At 34.6% G+C, this 22,095-nt stretch overlaps 1 protein-coding gene across 1 annotated transcript; it reads right to left on the bottom strand.

The window, feature by feature from the left end:
* Positions 1-1,493: 1,493 nt before the first annotated feature.
* Smp_198530 (cleft lip and palate associated transmembrane protein-related) lies at positions 1,494-15,243 on the bottom strand (the record flags this gene model as incomplete). The annotated part of the gene is made up of 10 exons (XM_018789843.1): positions 15,207-15,243; positions 14,153-14,199; positions 12,165-12,533; positions 10,118-10,241; positions 9,744-9,959; positions 6,179-6,438; positions 4,108-4,201; positions 3,504-3,694; positions 2,173-2,268; positions 1,494-1,685 (listed from the first exon to the last, which is right to left on the bottom strand). The coding sequence occupies exons 2-10, from the start codon at positions 14,174-14,176 to the stop codon at positions 1,494-1,496; spliced, it is 1,566 nt and encodes a 521-aa protein (XP_018655245.1). The 5' UTR covers positions 14,177-14,199; positions 15,207-15,243.
* Between the last annotated feature and the right edge of the window lie 6,852 nt (positions 15,244-22,095).

Raw genomic sequence — 22,095 nt, forward strand, 5'->3', positions numbered from 1 at the left:
GGGACTATTGCTTGAGGTCATTTAAATATAGTCTTTTTGTGAGTAGTTTTGGATGAACCAGCTCCATACTTTTAAGGCCTAACTGTTGGGGACGGTGATCCGTCTAGTAAGGTGAGGTGGGATATCTTCGAAACCAACCTTTTTTTTAACCTCCTCGTTCTCTTGTAGAAAGGCAGCAGCTTTGCACATGATGATTATCTAGAGTTAATGTCTTAGTGTCGTCACATTACAGTGTAGTACGATTTCACCTTTAAAAACTGAGTTTGCCGCTTTTAGTTTTATTGCTCTCCGAATAACCCGCTTCGCAATGTAGAAACTAAAGGAACGAGTGTTCCGCGACATTCAAGTTCAACTACCAAGTCAATGTATCAGCTACGGTGGGCTAATCAACTACATGGAGATTTAGTTTCATAGATAATATAGCTAGTAATAAAAATTAGTTTTAAGATGTAAATGGATCTCAATAACAAACCAGCAGACATAAGCAGAAATCATTAAACCGGAAAGGGACTGTCGTACTTGATAACAAACAAGTAACTATTTAAACACCGATAGTTAATGAGTCTTATGCACAAAACTAAGTAAAACACTATCAATTAATAAAGATTGATGGAAGTTCGAAACAAAAAGGAGTTTCGCGATCCAAATCAATTTCACCCTGTCTAACTGTAAATTGTGTGTTTGTTAAATGTTGACCAATAAAACTAGTTACCACAAACATTAAACAACTACTGATACACTGGTTCACAATAGACGACACAAAAATACATAACATTATTCTACTTAAATTAGTCTGGTGAACTAAAACACCTGGTATCTGCAATTAAGATTACTAGTCACAAATTATAAATATATATATATATATATATATATATATATATATATCTGTGGGAAAATTTATCATCCGAGTAACTCATTGAATACAGTCAAGAAGTAAATTGTTGTTGAGACTACTGATTTTAGTACATGCTCGTCGTTTGCATATTACAATAGCGTTTTGTTAATTTCAAATGTTTAGAGAAATAGAAAATTGAGATTTTATTAAGTTAAACACAATAAGCAGCAAAAACTCCATGAAATGTAAAAAATCTAACGTTGAGAGAATAGTTATTCGGGAAATCTACAATTCGATAGTGACTTTAAACATTTGGTAACCGAAATGATGGACTTGTGGACATCATTGAACCATTGAAAATAAAAGATATTATTACTATTATGTAACAGGAACGGGTAAAAAACTCAGTGTTGATTATTTGGTAAGTGTTTGATGATTAAGTTTAATAACAAAATGATAAAGTCTAGTTTATTGTGTGAGAATGGGTGTATATTTACGCCTTTATACTATTGTACTAAATCATAAAACGTAAATAAAAACTGTTCGCTTGATCTTTTTAAATCGACAGGGATTGTCACGTTATCAAAATATATTACGCTGTAGCCCAATGAAAGCTGAATGAATTGATGATTTGAACGCTGTTCTACAATTATTTATTTCAAGCTACTTCGATCAAAATTAGTGGTTTATTACAAGTGTATGACAAAAACTTACCGAACGTCAACAGGAAACCGTAAGAGACAGAAAGTATCCATGAATACCAACCACGATGCTCTTCATATATTAATGAATATCCACAATAAGCTGCTAACAATGGGAATAAAATCCATGATAAATATCGGAAAGCCATCTGAAAAATAGTAGAAATTCAAATATCATTTCTTCTCTTAAGATATGTGAATGCCAAGAAACTGATACAACAGAGATGATAAACTGAATATACTAAAATAGACGCCAATAAAAACAATAAAACTTGGTATGCTGGAAGGTTATATGAACTTGTGATCTGAGTCTGTCTTAGTACTGGCCAACCACATCATACATAAGACGACTGCTTTTTCAGCACTAAAAAGAAGCTATCTTTGTGCATTATTCTAGGAGAGATTCATGGACTAGAATCCAGTTCTAAACAACTACAGCTTAATTCTATTCATCATTCTTCCATAGATTGTCATAAAATAGACTAAATATTCGGTAACTCTGGTATTATCAACTACATTACAGGTGACTGAGTACAGTAAGATAATGTTTAACGGGTATGTGTGGCACAGTTGAAATTTCCCAACACGCTTCACGATATAAACATTATAACAACAGAAAATTTTAATATAATTTACCTGATCATATTTTTTGGTATCACTTTCTACGTATGATGATTGGTAATCCACATGAATACGTGGAAATACATTGAATATCAACGAATCATAATTAAACTAAATCAACGGAATAAGAACAATAAAAAGGGGTGATACTATTGAAAGTGTAAGAAATCATTTCAAAAAATATCATCAGAAACTGTAAGCAAATGCGTTTAATCTTATGGCCAATAGATATGATAGAGGAAGGCGAAGAATTTTATATTCTTTTTGTAAAATATAAATTCCTTTACATGTGTTGAAATGTGGTAACAGCCTGATAGACTCGTACCGGTCAGTCAGTCAGCTACAACGTAGGACTCGTACCGGACGACCTGCTCAATTATTTGCCACAATTATTTTTCAACTGTTTAAATAATCCAACTAAAATAATTGTTCCATATCTATTTAAACCACTCTACAAGCCCCATATATTAAAAATAATGGTGTGCACACTAGTGACTGGTCTCAAGAGGTAATTCAAGGAGTTCTAGTGAGGAGTTATGGTCAGCGAAGTTTAAACATGTTTGGTGAGGCAATCACTCACTAAAAACAACAAAAGATAGTTACTCAATATTGTGAATCAACAGAAATTAGACGTGCACACTACTGGGTGTCGAATCAGTATTTTAAACGCAAAACTAGCGCCGTGAGACCTAAATGGTTTGGGGTTTATTCCAGGTGGGGTCGTAGATATGCATTACTGAGGAGTCTCATACTAGAACAAAACAGTTGTCCAATGCTTTCTGGTTACGAATGGTTGTTTAACTTAGGTCGGTTCCTGATATCTATGAAATCCGAAAATCTCCGCACACAGCCCGTATTGATAAACAATTATTTGTTGTAATACTGCACAATCGATGCTTAGATTTCTATGCTGTACAAAAATTTAAGGTACTTATATATATATGTAAAGTTGAAAGTGGTACTGCGATAGTGTGACACTAGACAGTGAATACAGTTCGAAAGTAACAAGTAACGTGGTAGAATACAAAAATTAATATAGGTATGAAATAAGTAGAAACAACTCAATAACTATAGGAAGATAAAAGAATGAATATATTTGAGGCACTGTTTGATAACCCGGGAATAATCGAGTTGGGAGACCCACTTGTTAGATAAGCGAAATTGTTCATTTTCGCATAACAATGTCTGATTTTTTCCAATAATTTTGTTTTAAATATGTTTATTGACTCAATGTTTTTTAAATAAAGACGACATATTTTTAGGTTTTCTATTTACAAAAAATTTCTAATTAAATAGAAAGACTAATCATTCATAGAATCTCTTTATGTTTGTATAACTCAACTTACTCTGAAAGAAAGGACTTTCTTGATTTTCCAGATCTCAATTAACAGTCCAAAAACAACTGATAGTTTTATAACAAAATTGGTATCGTTATCAAGTACGTACAGCACAACAATGAATGACTGGAAGACATTGAAAAATACAGAGCGAACTGAGAGACCTTCTAAGGATTCTCTTGTTTTCCAAAATTGTATATCTAAAGGATTGTAAAAGAAATATATTCCACACTTAAACACGAAATCAATTAAATCAAACAAAATTGTTCGCAGAAGCATAAACCGTATGAATACATTTTGACCAACAATCACAAAGTTTGATTTAAGTCTTAAGAAACTAGAGTGCTTTGATTTTTCTCTTCATTGAATGGAAATATCAAACTTTCAGACAACAATAGATGGATTTTTTTAACTATTATTTAGCCACTATGTAGAGTATTAAAACATGTAAGTACGAAATCAGGTGTCTTGTTGATTACACATATTGAAATTTACCAAAATAGATATTACTATGCTCACACTGACTCTAAATACAGTCAAAACAATATTTGTTTTAAATCAGAATGAAAACAGGAAAATAGAAAGAAAATATGACATGATTTATTGAACTCACCATTTTTAAATGCTAACAATTCAAAAACACTATGGACAATTGATACGACAACTGTTACAGCTAAAAGCAAAGGATTTGTTTCGATCAGTGCTTTCTATATGTATTACGAAGAGGAAAAGGGAAAAATCAAGCATAGAATAACAAATGGAGGATAAAGTGAAGTAAACATAATAAATTGTTGAGTAGCGATATGAAAAAATCGTGGTTAACGATATTGCTTGACAAGTTGTTATAGAAGACAAGTTTGTGATCAGCATGTCTTAGTTGGCATTATTAGACAGACGATGCACAATGATACATTATGGTTGAATGATAGACGATTCATTCTAGACTTTGTATAAAACATTTTTTTTGATTAAATAATACTTTATGTTATTTACAGCCAGCTTCAGCTCGCGGAATTGGTGTTCGACTGGTAACACCGACACAAACATTGTTACGTCACATTTAAAGTACAACCGAAACGAGGTTTCTAAGCCACTGACGTGATATTGAAATTAAGACCAAGATATTCGGCTTAATTGTTGTACAAATTATTTTCTGCAACCATTTGGTGCCATCATGAGTTGCTTCATTGATTTTCAGCCAAATTTTATAATCCAAATTCATGAGAAATATTTCCTAGTCCAGGTGTTTTTGTTGTTAATCAATTTAGTTTCAATTTATTGGTTTGCACCAACAAAATTTTGACCATACACAATATGTCTAGCGACCCACCAATTAACATAATGTACGAGAAGACATAACGTCTCATCGAGAAACTAATCTTTCCATCGTCATTAAGAGGGTTTTGTTTGACAGTGGTTAATTTTCTAAAGCGATTAACTGTTTATTAAAGAAACGTCTTAAAATATCCGCTTCATTCACGAAAGTTCTGAGCAACTAGGCAATACCAAAATATCCATCTCGATGCATTAAATCAAACACTTGAAAATTTCGGCACTAAGTTCTGTACGTTTATAACCAATTCCCGATTCGAAAAGTTCCTACTAGTAAAAAATCAACTATTGATGACAAACTTTCAATATTATGTTTCTCAATAAACAGTCACCCGAGTTCAGAAGCAATAAGTATTAAACAAGTTTCGTGTATGATACAGTAAAGAGGTAAACTCCCCTAAACTACAGATAACTAAGTTTTAAAAACTTATAAGGAAATCAAAATGGACGGCAGATAGATGACGTTCTGTTCAAGGAGTCTGGTTAGTTAGTGAGTCAGATCTTTTTTCATTCTCAATTCCCCAGTTGCAAACTAGTTGTCACTTTTTAGTTTCTTAATTTACAAGTGAAAATTCTGTCGTATTGATTTATAATTTGTACAAAATGAGTAAATGCAATATACCCAATACTCAAAAGAACTCTAACACATCTTCCATACCTACAAAAGAAATTACTTCGTTTACTGAAATACTGGTGTAGACATTTTAACATAAGTAAAAGATATCTCAGTATATGTCAATATCACATTCGATTGGGATGTAACCTATAGTTGGTTAATCAAATACACTCGCTACGTAAAACTAATTTACGGACCAGACTGAAAAATGATGCAAGATAACCTTGAGTAGTCAAAGTTTGATTTCACCTGCTTCTTGGATGAATGATTGGAGGTTATTCTGTGTAGAGTTCAATGAAAGGTTGTTAATTCCTCACTATACACGTTGGTTGATCAAACACTTGTGAACAAACGAAATTCAATAAAACAGTAAATGATGGTAATTCTGTTCAATCACACTGTTTGATGTCTCTTCAGTTCACTTAAACTACTTAAACAACGTTCAGTAACTAGTATATTTTTGCTAAATTCTGTGGACAAGTGTGACCTTTTCAATTCTTACCCATGGCTTATAACTGAATCTCACTTCCACAACAAAAATGCAGTAAGTAATGTTGGTTATGTATTATGTTCAAATTTATAGATTTAACTATGATAAAATAACAAAAACTGTCTATATTTACAAAAACAATAAAAGATCACAATAATTAACGAACTGCTTTATGAAAACAAGAACAAAGTTCATACTAAAACTCAAAAAAAGAAAAATCTTTGTACTCCACATCATAAATTTTACCTTTATTGTATCTTGTTCCTCATCATTTTCATTTTCTGATGGTAACATAGAAGTGGCCATCAACTGATTGAACCAAGTTTTCTTAGCTGTTTGTGCAGCGTACAACTGCCATTTGAATAGAGATAAAGGTGCTAAAGTAATATGAATTGGTAGTATTGGTGTAGTTTCATTCACTGGTTTATAATCTTCATTTAGATTCCAATAATCATTCAGATAAACAACGGGATAATATTCATTGGTCGGCGAATAAAACTCGATAACTGAAAAATCAGTAAAAACCCCAAGCGATTTCAGAAACGTTCATTCGTTAACTTATAAAAAAGACTAGTCATATATATATATATATATATATATATATATATATATATATATATATTAGTCAGAATTTATGCCATTTTTAGCAGCTAAATAATGTATAGCCTGTGTAGTGAAACGAGTGGTTGTCCCAATCTAATTAGAAAGTTTATTAAAGATTCAAGTTTTCTAATGATGACAAAAAGACTTGCCATGATGTTAAAGGTCAAATAAAAACAATCTTTTAAATGACAAAGTATAGGAAGTAATTATGAGATTTTATTCAGGATATACAGAAGTAGGCAAAATAATGATGACCACTGCAAATATTAACCTTTTTTGATTAAACTACTGAGAACAGAAAACACTTCTATTAAATGTTTATATAATTTGAGGTAGTTGGAAAACGATAAATAATTCCGTCATACGACCGGTACATACTATACACATTAGCATGGTGACTATAGGTGATCATTTCATGTTCGTTTAGTGGAAATATGGTTGCTATACATGAAGAAATTGAGAGCACAATGTCGATTAAAATAATTTGCATACTTTGAGATATTTTTAAAAAAAAACAATCATTATTTTACTTGAGAAATACATTAAATATTAGGTAAAAAAAGCTGTTGAATAAAAGACATGAGATATGCGACAAACGACAATTTGCATAATTTTAGTTGGTACTGGTATCGATTAATGACACTCAATCTATTCATTGTATAAATGATGAATTAAAGTTGTATGGTGAGGGGATTACTATATGCAGTACGCATGTTTAGGGATCATGAGTCCTTTAATTAGACCCTGGAAGATGTAAGTAGTCGGTGAGAAAGCTCGATAACAATCGGACTCAGATATTTCACCACAGAGAAATTTTGATTTTCAGTAAATACCACTTTATGATAAATATAAAAATTTAACCTTCAAATAACGAGAAAATCTCGTTATTATCTATAAGTTCACTTAATACAAAATTATAAATTAGTCTGTAGTTTTAACTTTGTGCACAAAGAACACGTTTGGTTACATCGGCTAATAAATCGATAAATACCAAACTCACAAAATGGTGACAACACTCCATAAAAACTAACTGCGTTAAATATATGTTTATTATCTTGATAAATAACGGTCAAAAAGCGCATTTCAATCACGTTTAATTAGCACAAACAAATAAACAGTATACAATGTGAGTCACTAATCTACCGTGGAAGCGCATACAACAACAAACCTTGAAACAATAAGCAAATAACATTGAAAAATAGCTACCACTTATTCTTTTTCTGATTAAATTCAACCAAAGAATAAAACTTGATCAATTAGTTGAAACTTATAACAATGAGATTCACCGAAGAATAAAAAAATCAAATAAAAAGCTGAATGTAGATTTACACTTATACAATCAAGAGTTTCACCAGAGTTTGGAATATGCACTATAACTTTGTATTGAACCCACAATCGACTAATAATAACAATAATGCAACGCCTAAAAGTTGCAGATACGAAAAAAATCTGATTAAAATAATGATTTGTAGTGCAAAGATTACGTGGACTGAAAATTTAACCATGATAACAGTGATTATCTGCAACAGTATTGATTTCATATGTTAAGGAGAAAATGCGTATACCGAAATGGTAACTTGCATATCTTTCGGTTTTAGATAACATTTTTATAGCTACTACTATTATTTTCACCAAATGTAAAAGCATAATGCAGACATGCAAAATAATTTTTTTCGATGAATTTCGTAACCACTAACCATCGAAATGAAATAAAGGTCTATTTTGAAAGGAAGAAGTTAGCAACAGAAATTGACCATTGCTTTGCAAATTACATACATATGAAACAGGAACAAAAGCAGCTGGTCAGTTATAATGCTAACCACACCAATTAAATATGAAATCCAATGAAAAGTAAAGCTGGGAATATCCAATATCCCAACTTATAGTAAATCTTTAATTTTCTACATAACCTGATACAGTCAAAGGATAAAAAGTTCAGGAGTATGAACAAAATAATCGTGTATAGATGCTATTTTAACCTTACTGCCTTTTTTGCTTTATGTACTACCAATACGCCCCTAAATGCCCTGGTACGGCCGAGAGTGGGGAGGGCCCGCCCTCTCTCTAGAAATGCTCTCACACGACCACGCGTATACAGTCTCTGCTTAGGAAGTCCTACTCACTGCCTTCACGCGGCATTACTGTTGTTTACGAAATTGAGAGGACGAAAAGCGAACGTCCGGCACTTTAACCGGGTTGGTGGACACGGAAAGTCCACCTAGGGGAGTTGGAAAACCCTCATTCCAAACCAAAGTTGCGCATGGGCTTCAAGATCCTGAGGGAACGAATGGCGTATGAACCAATCGTTGGCCATCGGCTACCATGGGACTGTATCTCTTTACGATGCACCACTACCTTGTGGATTAGGCCTCTAGGTCAAAGGCTCCGGGTGTGGCCCCCTAAGAAAACTACCTGCTTCGGTCTGGGCACCCGGGCAGTATCATAGCCCTCACACAATTAAATGAAATGACATTTTTTGTGTGGCGCATATATATCTGGTGCCCCCTTGTACTAATATTTATGTGTTCAAATAAATAAATAAATAAACGAATGCAACTTCAAAAATACTTTTATTGATCTTATGAGACCGAATTTTAGGCTACCTCCTTGAGTTGTCATTGTTTAAAATGTCATTCAAATCCCAATAAATATTTGATTCCAATGGTACATGTACATTAAAATGATCACATAATGACCCAGAATACACTTAAATAACCTACTGTATTATCCCTAGTTAACAAGTTTAACTGGTTTGATATTAACTTGTAAAAATATTCAGGCTTATGAAAATTCGAAAACCTAAGAAGTAGACTACCTATCAAACAGTTTTCATCGATAGCATTAATAGTAGGAAAAATTTGCTAGTAATGACAGAAGTAACAAAGAGAACAATGTAAAAATTAGCAGTTACTGTTTAAGAGACTAAACACCAGTAATTAAAATAAAAGTAGGGACTTGAAAAATGATATGTCAATGAATTAAATGCTTATTGTATATACTGATAACTTCATGAACAATTATCAGATAATATTGTATGACACACTGTGAAACAAAAATCACATTTCTTTTATTGAGTTATAAGTTATTTGAAACAAAAAGAGTAAGAATGTTTGGTACTAACAAACTTAGACTTCCAAGTACACGTATTGCATTAAAGCTGATAAGAGTAAAACTGTACACCACTTTTCATTGAAAATAGAATACTTACATTGATCCAAAGGAACTGGGACAGAACCTTTAACCCATGGAGAATGGTCATCAACTAAGTTAATAGTTAGATTTGGATGCCAATGAGTGGTCGGAGGTAAATATTGTACATCAGATGGTGTCGAAGAACCAGCTACCAAATCTGGATGAGAATCAGTATGACCTGTGATTAGATTTGTGGTACGGGATAAACGACGACGTTTGTAACGCGTCAACACTGAAACACAATACAGTAAAATAATCAATAAACCATGTGTCGATATTTAAACCGTCTTTTTTAAATGACTGCAATGGGGTTGTAAACAGTATGAATTGTATGCTAATAGAAATGTTAGGCAAAAGGGAAAAAAGAGACGGAAGCATTTTAATACCTACTTTTTGATTTATATACAGTGTACTTCAGTGAATAGTTATTGCCCGTATTTGGATCTGGTGAGAAACCAGGTTTAACAAAATATACATGTATATACAATGAACCATTGAACATAAGGTTGGGAAACTACAAAAACAGAGAGAGAAAAATGGGGGAATGATTAATTCAACGTAGTTTAAGGCAAATAATACACGTCAACAAGAGTGAAGAAGTGATTTTCTATCGTGATGATCTGCTATTTACAGGAAAATCGAAAATCTGGCCAGGGTTAAACGATTTACACAATAATATACGTCTACTCTGGTAATCATAATAAACTCATGAATAATGGATGAAATTTATTTTGCGAGGGTTATTTACGTTAACCTCTTATCCAAAACTTGGTATGTTAAATGACAAAAGAAAGAAAGACAAGTAGAGTGGAGGGATATAGTTTAATGAAAAGGCTTAGATACAATAAAAACCAAGATACATATATATATGCTAAAAGAAAGGGATCACGCCACAACTACAATGGTCAACGTAAAAGCTTATTGTCATATAAAAAATTGATGGATGACTTCCTAGGGTAACTTAATTATAACCCATTCTTACGTCAATAAATAAAATTAAGATAGCCAGCGGTTACTTATGTGTGGAATGTTTTTGAGTTTTTTCAGTCAATTTAGATGTAAAAAGCTCATCGACAAGTTTTTTTTATTTAATAGTGCACAAATAGCACTAGCACGAATTACTAGATGGTTTGCCACCCACAGGCACTGTTTCAAAAATGTGTACAATGGACTATTCGTAACTCCTGTCTGTCCACAATTTTTATACGATCATATTGAAGACATGCAGTGACACACACAAAATTCTAGGATACTCAATCGTCCTGATATTTCGCTTTTCGTTCAACTATAAACAATTATCAAAGGTAGACGAGACTTGTATAAATGTCAAGATTTTGTAAGTCATTAAAATGCAAGAATTGATGAGACTAGGCAGGTGGTGTGAAAAACACAGTGTTATAACTTTATATCGTAAACTAGTTATTGATAGAGATTATCCGTTATATATTTGAGTGTGACCGAATGAAGACCTGACACCTTTTCATGTATTTCTAACTTTGGGTAAAGTATCTTATTCATGACAGTGGTGGATAGTGGACAACTGAAAGGTAGCCAGAAGCAAGTTGAATTGTCTATTAAAATCAACTGCCGTCATAAAATTTGGTCATAGACCAAATTTTCTTAGTAACACCCATGTAAATTGCCACCCCTTTTAGACTCGTTCCTTATAAGTTTAAGCAATCGCTTAACATTGCATATTGCCACTATCGTACTTAAGTTTAATGCCAAAAACTTTTAGTACAGATTCACTAAGCTTACACATTATAATGTGCTTGGCTGAATAAACCGAAATGAATCTACAGCCACTTATTAGTTTACAAGTAGTTATTGGGATTCATCTACCTTATGAAAAGACATGTTGAAAGACAATAACAGTCTTCACTGCTACTTTACATTAGCCACCCTAGTACAGCAGTTTTTAGTTGTATATATATTATCATCTATCATCCTAAATTAAAGACTTTTGACTCAGTTATTCATACAATACACTTGCTACCGTTGTGTCGTGATCTTTCAAATGTAACTATGTTGGGCCCATTAAGGTGTATAAACATATGCCCGAAACGGAATGATAGCAAAGTGGTAGTTTAATTATTCACTCTTCCAAATGGTGACAAGGAACTATAAAGTTTACTTCATGTCTTTATTCGATTATAATTAAGGTTAGCTGGATGTTGAAGCTAACCATATCGAATACATTTGACTTCCAAAGTGGACCAGATATCCACAAGACCATTACTTTGTTAGGACATAACCGTAATTAGTGAATGTGTAGGTAGAAACTATGTAGACATGTTCGTACAGTCAACTACATTTGAATAGCATAACCGTCTTATGACAGTTAACATTATAAAATACCGAAGAATAGATTAAACAGTAAATTATTATTTATTTATATTAAAGTGTTCATACACTCAAAAAGACAGCAAAAACTCACCTGACTGCAATGAATTTCACTGATCTTTGAATATGAACCATCTCCGTCTGGCCCGCCATTCCAATCCCCATACGTAATATTGGGTTCATACCAAAATAAAGCATTAGAGTTATTAAAAGAATGAAATGTTGGATCTTCACTTAAATAGACAAATAAATCCATCAGAGAACCCGACTGATAAAGATTTGTAGCTGGGATAACCGTTTTACTTGGATCCATCTGGTTAGGTGATGGACGACGAAACAAGTTGAGGACAAAGTATGCTGTGAGCAGACGGAAAGCAAATGCCTTCAACATTCCCCATTTGTTTGGTTGGGCTTGTTGTTGTTGAACAGCAGGTGTTCCTGTTGCACCAACGGCTGGCACGACCTAAACATGACAAATTGGGGGAATGGAACAAAAAAATAAAATATTTCACATTGTGATAGTTGTGACAATTGACTCATATTTAGTATGAACACATTATAATCCTGCTCAATGAAACTTCGGAAGTTGGCAATTGGGTACTTTCACTTAAAGTATCAGGTCCTACTAATTATAGAGACAACCTGATCACAATACTAAAGTAACAGTTATAAGAAAATGTAATGTAAGAACCAAATACAACCATACAAACAAACACGACTTGTCAACTGACGATGTCATTACAACGTTTATATATTGCCAGCCGTTGCTAAGCGCAAACCTCTGACAAAGAATGGACTTCAAAACTGAAAGTCAGTCAGCTACAACATAGGACCAGGCACATATATGCATCGGTCCAAGTTGCCATACCTTATTAGCACAACAAGATGAACACCGAATTCATAGAAGTAGTTAACTAATAAGATATATCACAACCTGAGTACAGGGACCGTTTGCCATGATCGGTGAAAGCCGCATTAGACAGCTGCAGATGCGCATTACCTAGTGTCCTGCTGTGTCGACCATTACTCAAATAAAATAGTAAACTACCTGCAAGTGTTTAGTTTATCTTACTAGTAATATAGATGTTATTCGCTTGAATACTATCAAGAATTATAGTTCCTAAAAAGCTCTAACGAATGGTTAGAGATACTTCACGACACCATGCTTTTAAATGAGTAACTTGAAACTATGAGTATGATAGTTTAGTAATCGGATCATTGGGATTTCAATAGTTAGTTTACAGATACCGACTTGATTTGAACATTTTCAGCTTTCCTTCAACTACTCCAGACAACTCCCCACATATAACACTATCACAGCGATATATTTCATGGGGCTGCATCCCACAAACAACTAGGTTAATAAAGAACTGTACATGCCAACAACAACCAGTTTTAGAGTGGAGTTTATAAATCCTACAAGACATCAAGAGTAGCACAATGTTCGAAATCCAATTTGAAAAAAAGTAAAATACAACATCGAATGTGCCTTAACTATAAAGTTGTCTTGGACAATGACTAATTCAGATGTTGTTATAGTCCTGAAACATCAACTTCGGTAGCTTGGGCATATGCCGTGAATGTCCTACCAGCGAACTCCATATCGTGCATTATCTGCAACGCTACGACTAATTGGATTAAACAGGGTGGTCAGTTAGTGAGTGCCAAGGCATAAAACGTGTACAAGACTGGTTTTTGTAGGTCCTTTGCGACTCCTTGGCTGGGGTCCTAGTGGCATTGCATTACAATGGCTAGAGATGTTACTAGATATGTCTCAGAGTGAAAGCCAGTGACTGTCCTATAGTAGTAATTGCTTTTACTTTCATAAAAGTGAAAAGAACTTTTTAAACCAAAATTCTTCTTGTTTGTATTTTCAACGGAACTACTTTTCCCACAGCATTTTACTCACATTCACTTGTTTTTACTTATATATTGTTCTTTTTATTATGCTCACCTTCCTCTCCTTATGTCTTTACAATCTGATTTTTTTATTGTGGGGCGCATATTTATTGTGGTGCCCTTTCGTACCGACACGTTTAAGCAAAAAAAACAGAATAAGAAAAAGAGAAACACAAAGTTTACCTCTGCAGAAGTAGTGTCAGGCATTTTGAACTTTGAAGTTTACAGGTCTAAAACGGTGAGAAAAAGGATATAGGATAGTAGTGCATAAGTTGATATCGAGAGTGCATAAAAATGTTCAGACGCCGTACCATACGATACTTCATGATTTTTACACAAGAATGCTAACTATTAGTCAAAAAAAGAAATCGAAGTTTGCTATACAAAACTGACTAATGCTTAAAGTAGAACATACAATTTGTATTTACGGAACTGAAAATTTAGATGCAAATGCTAGACAGTATACACACTACAATCTACAAAAGGCGTTAACTAAGCTGAGAAACCACTTACAAAGAATTTAGTGGTCTACTCTAGTGTAACAAAACGATTACATCAGTGCTCGTGTCAATATTGGAACCGTATCTCCAGTGTAGTAAACATATCATAGTTCCTAGCTGGTCACATAGGTGCTGAAGCACCATACCCCTATCCAACTTCTGCACTTTTTGAACCTTAGTACTACAGTCCCCCAAACTGGATTGCTCACCTAGAGAAGCAATAATCAAGGGAAACATATCATCTGCCGAATATAAGAACTAATGATTTTAAATGTTTAAAACTAGGAGTGCTAGTGATATGGACTGAGTATTGAAAATATCACCATGTTAAATGGTAAGAGCAGTAATTATCTTTGGCTTTCGGCACAACAAACTTGCGACCTAATTTAAGGTTGGATCTTTTAGCACCATAGTCAAGTAGACTGGGATCAAATGCTGTACTTTTAACTGTTGTTCGAATATTAAGCCACTTGAAGAACAAATGTGTGCTGAGTTTTGCATCTGTTAGCCAGACCAATAAGCACTTTGCTGTTACTTACAAAACCGGAAACGTACTATAAATATCATTGGCACTACCTCCCAGCTAAGCTGATGAAACCCAAAAACAACGCGGCTGACTAAGCTAAGTGAACACTTGCGTAATCAGCACGATACTACATAGAGGATGATGCCAACACAAACAGGATAACTTTTAAATCTATAGTGATCATAAAAACGTATAATATTTGCGCACTTACATAAAACAGGGCTTATATTCAACATCCCGGGTACTGCAGATCAAACGTCCAATACTTCCAATCACATCGAACCTGCATAGGATAAATGATTGACATTTTTTATCTCCGTACGTCGTATAACGACTATACATCTTAGATACAGCTGAGCTTATGAAATCTAATCACCAAACAAGGGTATTTCAGCCCTTTAAACATACCCTTGTAAGCTATATGAGTAAGCTTGACATAGAACTGTGAGGCTATTAAGGCTATATATACCTGTGTCGTCTGATAGTGGTTTCACTACTATCAGACAAAGGTAGTAAAATGTTAGACTGCTGAACTGGTAATTTGGATCAGGAGAAGTGTAACGGTGATCCGATCAAGATTATTGACTAGGGCTCTAACAGCATCCAACCAGTTAATGTTCGTTAAAAGTCGTTGTCAGTGTCGATTAATGGAAAACTGTTTATTTTGTGGATTGACTTGTAACTACATCTCACTCCCTCCTACTGGTGTAGTGATGACGCTAATACGTGACCAGCCACAAGTTTAAACCCAACGACCCTGTGGTTGATAGTCACTCTTCTGATAGCTTTCTATGTCCAGAAGCACCTAGTCTTTCATCACTACAAGGAGGTATGCGGTACAATATTATGACAATAAAATTGAGGTGAAGATTTTGATTCATCAAATTCTTGATCGGTTTTTCGTCCTTACAGTTATCTATGATAAGCAAATAATGGAAATGAAACTGCATGTGCATGTCGAACACATTTGTGCTCACGTAAGCAAGTTAAATGTGCAAAAACCGATATATTTGCGTGTACATATTCTACACTGCAGCAAGAAAAATGTGACACAAAAGGGCTTTTGGGATTTTCAAAAACGTATACGTGCATAAGCATATTGAAAACAAATTTTTGACACAATAATGAAAAAATCTGACAACAAAAATGGTATGAAATAAAAGGTTCTGAAATGAACTAGTCATTCGATTGTTCGTGAGACCTTACAGTTCTGGCAGAGAGCGTCCTGTTGGGATGGTTATCAGATGCGTGAGATGTTTCGTCATGGTTGAAGGCAATAGTTTCAAACTAGCTCTTGCTATAGCCTAGATTCATATATGGTTAAGGTGGAACATTGAAGATTTCTCTGGTAGTCATGATCTAGAATATCTTGGATATATTGCATGTAGTGTCTACTTTCTCTGAGCTGTGAATCCTGCGCTTGACACAAGTGAGTACGTTTACGGCCAAAAGGGAAGTCTCCATATATCGTAGGAATCCTATCAATAAACCATTGGCTCACGAGTAGTAGAAGAACGTTCGGAATCTTATGGCTGCCTGAATGTTACGTAGACTGTACAAGATTTGTAATTCGAATTGACATCCACCGCTATCTCAATAGTTGATGGGCAACAAAAATTTGAGACTCATCTTTTGATGAATGAGCTTGTCATTGTTTCAAGAATGACGTACTTGATAAAAAATCCTAATCATCAGATAAGGCGATAACTTTTTGTTAGGTGAGCGTCTTTGTCAGATTCTGTAAGAATCCATCAGATGAAGATATACGTAACATATGTAGCAGTGAATATACCTCGAAATCAGTAATTCTGTAGGTCTTTGGCATTGGTGGTTACCTTGTTAGTTTTACTGGATACACCCTGGTCACGTATCAGCACAAAATTACCACTTCATATATCATGTTATCAACCCCATTCAGGCAATTAACCAATTAAGATGGAACGCTTCTTAACACATCGATAATTTTTCGAATATCTCTTCAAATTCTTTCATTCCTGACTTTTAATCTGACTGAGTTGGTGACTTTCGATTATAGAGGTGTGGCATCTTTATGTATATCAATAGTTTAAAATTAACCTGACAGGTACATATAATGTCTAGCCACTTTCAATCCCGATGACTTACAGGCGAGCATGTCCTTGATTTGATGTCATAGACTGCACCTATCCAGTGGAATCGCCAAGGCGTTACATAAGCTGTACAACGTATTGTAGATGTCCGACGATAATGATTCCTCATGATTAGACGATTTTCGTATTTCGATGTTTTCAACACATTGACATTTCCAAACCTGTCCTTTTCGGTTTGAGCGGGAGTTTAAGGTTTTTTAGCGACAATTCGTGATGAATATCAATGTCTTCTGAAATACCCAGTCCTTCGGAACGATTAATAGAATAAATCCTTTACTAAGTATTCGGCATTACATTGTTGGACCGTCGTAATTCACTGGTGTCCAGATTGTCATACCACACAGAATACAACAAGATGTTCCGTAACCGGATTGAATATTTTGTGACTTGGAGAATAATGTTTACGTTGGGTTGCAAAGTATGTGCCGCACTCCCTACATGTGGAGATGTTTCACAGGTGCAGTAGTCAGTCATAGGAATTTCTTTGCAGCTCCTAACTATGTTGATTACTGAAAAAATCAGTTATATCCTTCAATATGCACCTCAAGTCGTTAATTTGCTGTAAGGGATGACAAGTTGGATCGGTTTTAGCATTTATTCGTTTACAATCAATATCAAGGCTCTAACAACTACTGGTCTGTAATGATAAATAAATCCCCAAAATAAGTAGTTCGGTAAGTCTTGGACATTTGGTGCTTATCTCATTGGTTCTACAGGACACATCTAGCTGAAGGTGAACGGTCATGCAAACGCACCAGATCATGAATCGGTAAGCCGTGCTGCGCATCCCTTTCAACTACTAGCCAGCTTTGACCAGACGTTTCTTCGACATATCGATATCTTTTCAAATATATATTCGAACTCCCCTATTCCTAACTTCTGATTAGACTGAATTGGCATACTTTGATTATAAAGATGTTTTTGATTAAGGTGTTGTCAAACTCCAAATACTTGAGGCGTCTTTAAACCTTTCGGTAAAAGCACACATTAGGGACACATAGAGGAAATTTTTAAGGTGGACTGCTTCTAGATCCATTATATCAGATTCGTTTTGCAAAGAGGCTGTCGAACTGACTGGTAGCCTATATTTTTTCACGCTGAAATTCCATTGTTTGAGAAGCTATAATTTCGTAGTAGTTGTTGGTGCTCGACTTGCCTAGTCTAACATTGAGGTTGCAACCAACGGGATATTACGAAATTAGTTTGGGCCAAATCGAAAATAGTGGATTCAGCTTGTGAGTTCAGATGGCATTAAATCATAGAACCGCTATTAAACCAACTAAGATACTGACTAACTTACGCGACAGCGAACTAGATCGTCATGTAGATCACTATTGTAGATGATATATGTCGAATAATTGGGGGCCTAGTCGACTTGGAATGATATTGGTGTTACAAACCAGATAACTACGGAGTCAAACCTTGAGGTCAACAACTAACGTGGATTACCCTTTTGTCGTATCAACGTACTATGGCTGCCTTGAAAACCACATAACACAGAGGACGTTATTACGGAAATATATTAGTAAAAGTGGGTAAAGAGAAGATAGTAAGACCATCACCTCAAGGGGCTAGGCCTTGTTACACAACTAACTAATGAGAATTGGTTGTCGGTGATCAATGAACTGTTCGACATCCAGCGACCCGACTGCCGGATGATTTAGCTTGGGTCCAGTGTCATTTCGCCGGCCCTACAAGCCCAATATCAAACTCAGAAGATTTAAAAACAATTCACAAGCTTTTTATCCTCAAAAAATAAACCTGAACATTCGATTGACCATAAGCATTGTCGACAACTCAAGTAAAGTATTCATAATCAATGAATTTCATTATATATATATATATATATCGTTCGCATGGTATATGTTAGCAGAGTTGTTGTTATAGTTAGTTCAAACAACTCATACAACCAACCTGCTGACTGCGGTGGACAGACGAACAAGCATCCTTGATCACGAAGGGAAGGTGGATATTATTTACCTTGACTTCTCAGAAGCTTTTGATAGGGTCAACCATATATGTCTTATCAATAAGCTCAAACGATTGGGTATCAAACCACCTCTAATTGACTGGCTCAATTCATATCTGAAAAATCGACATTTTAAGGTCAGGTTTAACATTACTTCTTCTCAGGCCATGGAATATCCAGGTGGGGTCTCCCAGGGCTCAGTACTTGATTTATATAAACGACACAACTGGTATCGTTTGACTCATTACTTTTTGTTGATGATGTGAAACTTTGGAGGGAGATACGCAACCAAGAGGATATACTGACACTTCAGGAGGATCTGACTCGACTTCAAAGTTGGGCAGATGACAACGGACTTACCTTTAACACTCCAAAGTGTAAAGTAGTTCATCTGAGACATGTTGCGGACTACAGTTATAACTTCGGAAACCCCTCTCTACAAGTATCCCAAGTTGAAAAAGATTTAGGAACGCTAGTACCCTATGATTTGAAGTCGTACGCTATGACAAAAATGTCTTTCCAGCAAGCCTTTACACTGGCAACGTTGAAGTTCATTTTTGGCCAATTTAAGACGAAAGAAATTTCCACATAATCTTCAACAGTTTTATTCAACCCCACTCGGAGTAGGGGAACATGGTATTTCCTCTCGCACTCTCAAAGAACAGGGACACTGTAGAATGTATCCAACGCTACGAGACAAGGAAGCCCGTTAGGTGAAAGCTTCTTCTATTCCATCCACAACCATTTGAACCATTTGAACTGAACTTGCAAAGTATGATAGAAGCTCTCAGTTTGAAATTAAGATGAGATTGCGTGTTGTCGTACATCAAAATATTCTGACACCATTCTGTTTTCACCCCCTTCGGTAAGTTTTTAAGATTGATTTCATTATATAGTATCCCATGGATTCGATTGTTTGATGAATTTACTAGCACTTATTGGTCCTTTCATCAAGGAACGCCTGTGGGGATTTATAACATTTTATAAGTTTGAAAATACCAATTTATGTCCCATAATTCTAGTCTTTGGAAAAGCAGGTGACTTTAAAAATAATAGTTCAAGACATATTTGATCCATTAACTGTCTCACTTAATTCTCAGCCTCATAAAAGTGCTTTCTGTCTTCATGCAATTAAAAGATATTAAATAATCCATGCTTTTATAGCTATTTCGTATGTTGACTCTATTGCACACCACTTTAACCTGCGCTTTCTGTTTATAGCCGTCCTCAGGGTTGATTAAATTTTTTTAAAACTAAAAAATGCATCTCACATTGAGTGCGAAACACTTGAAATTTGTTAGCAAGATAAAAGGTCGGATTGTTTGTTAAGAATGGGTATACCGACTGGCTGAAACGCCGCCCATACTTTACAGAGACTCCTTTTTAACTGTTTTGCATTTACCTGTTATTTCACAACTATTTCACCAAATGGATGATTTTCTTACCAACATGTTGTTAGTTTTACTTAAGTGTGTAAAATGATTTTCCTGAAAGGAGAAGAAAGAAATAAGAGTCGTCACAGTGCTTTTATTACAAGGAGAGAATCTGTTGAATAGGTGCATTTACATAGGGTTTAAATGAAGTCCCACCAAGGTGGCATTGTTTGCATATTTTATGATTAACGTTGGGACAAAGCACTATTTGCTTTTATCCAAAATTATACTTTCTTTCGGGTATTACCGAGCCAAATATAATGTCTGCCTGTATCAAATTGTTGCTTAATGGTACATATAAAATTCAACTTCGGGGATAGCATTTGTCCTTGAAAATATAAAGTCTCAACAACACTTTAAGTCTTGGTTTCATCTGTCTTTTTTCATTTAACATCTTTTTCTCCGTGATATTGATTATCACTCTATATGAATTTACTTTGCGGTAAATTTTAGGACAACAAGTAACATTTACCTGTACCCATATTCAATAAGCGTCATCTCTTAATATAATATGCATGTCAATTACCAAGTTTATTTAAGTTAATTTTGAAATTTCAATTTAAAATAACCCATTCACTGATTACTCTGGTACTATTCAGAATCTAAATGTAAGGACCAATAATAGTACATGGCTGCCCGAAATGAAGTAGACGGAGAGGCGTCTGAACAAAGAGTTTTGCAGCTGAAGATCGAACATCTTAAACATTAACTCACTGCTCCATATAACTCGGTTGTGATTTGCTAAACATGTCTTAAAATTGAGAAGATTTTGAAACACTAGAATTGTCTATTCTGGTAAGATTGATAAACAGAATAGATATGTCGGCTATTTCACTTTGACTATGTTTAATTGATTGTGAATGCTCTATAAACAAACGTTATATCACATGTTGAACTCTTTTACACACTCAATATTCTGTGATATAGCCAAACGTAAGTCAACTAAAATATGAAAGAAAATTATAGATCTACTGATTCGTGGACAGATACTCAGAAATAGGTGTCTGAATATTTGCGATGACAAGATGTAGAACAAAAAACACAGAAACGTTTGTGAATGATGTTTCTCAAAAACGTTAACTCTTCATTACTCTTTGCATTTTGTTCCATATCACTCAATCAACTTCCCCTTGATATTACACTCCCTTGATTACCACCGCTATCTGTTGCCCTCGAGTTTCTTGTTGCACGGTGATTTGAGCAAACAATCCTTGTGAAAGTTTCTATTATGTTGCTCTGCTTATATGAATAAGTGAGCTCAAGTGACAAAGAAAATTCAGCTTACTAAAAGTCACATGGTAAAACTTAGTATCTGGAACTGACTGTACGACTGTAGTGTAGTAATTTGACTTTATGTTGGAGAGTAAAAATCATATTGCTCATATCTTTAAATTTATTTAGATTGTTATCTAGGATTATCTGAGAATGAAATTACCCATAATTTCGTATGTCCTTGATGTCTTGTACTTCAATATTAGCTCCTAAGAATATTTCATCTGGAATGTTGATGATTGTTATTGAGCTGATATCGAAACTAATAACAAAAAGGTCTGCTACTTTGCTCTAATT

The sequence above is a fragment of the Schistosoma mansoni genome, chromosome W (assembly GCF_000237925.1).
Source record: "Schistosoma mansoni strain Puerto Rico chromosome W, complete genome".
NCBI classification, from domain to species: Eukaryota; Metazoa; Platyhelminthes; class Trematoda; order Strigeidida; family Schistosomatidae; genus Schistosoma; species Schistosoma mansoni.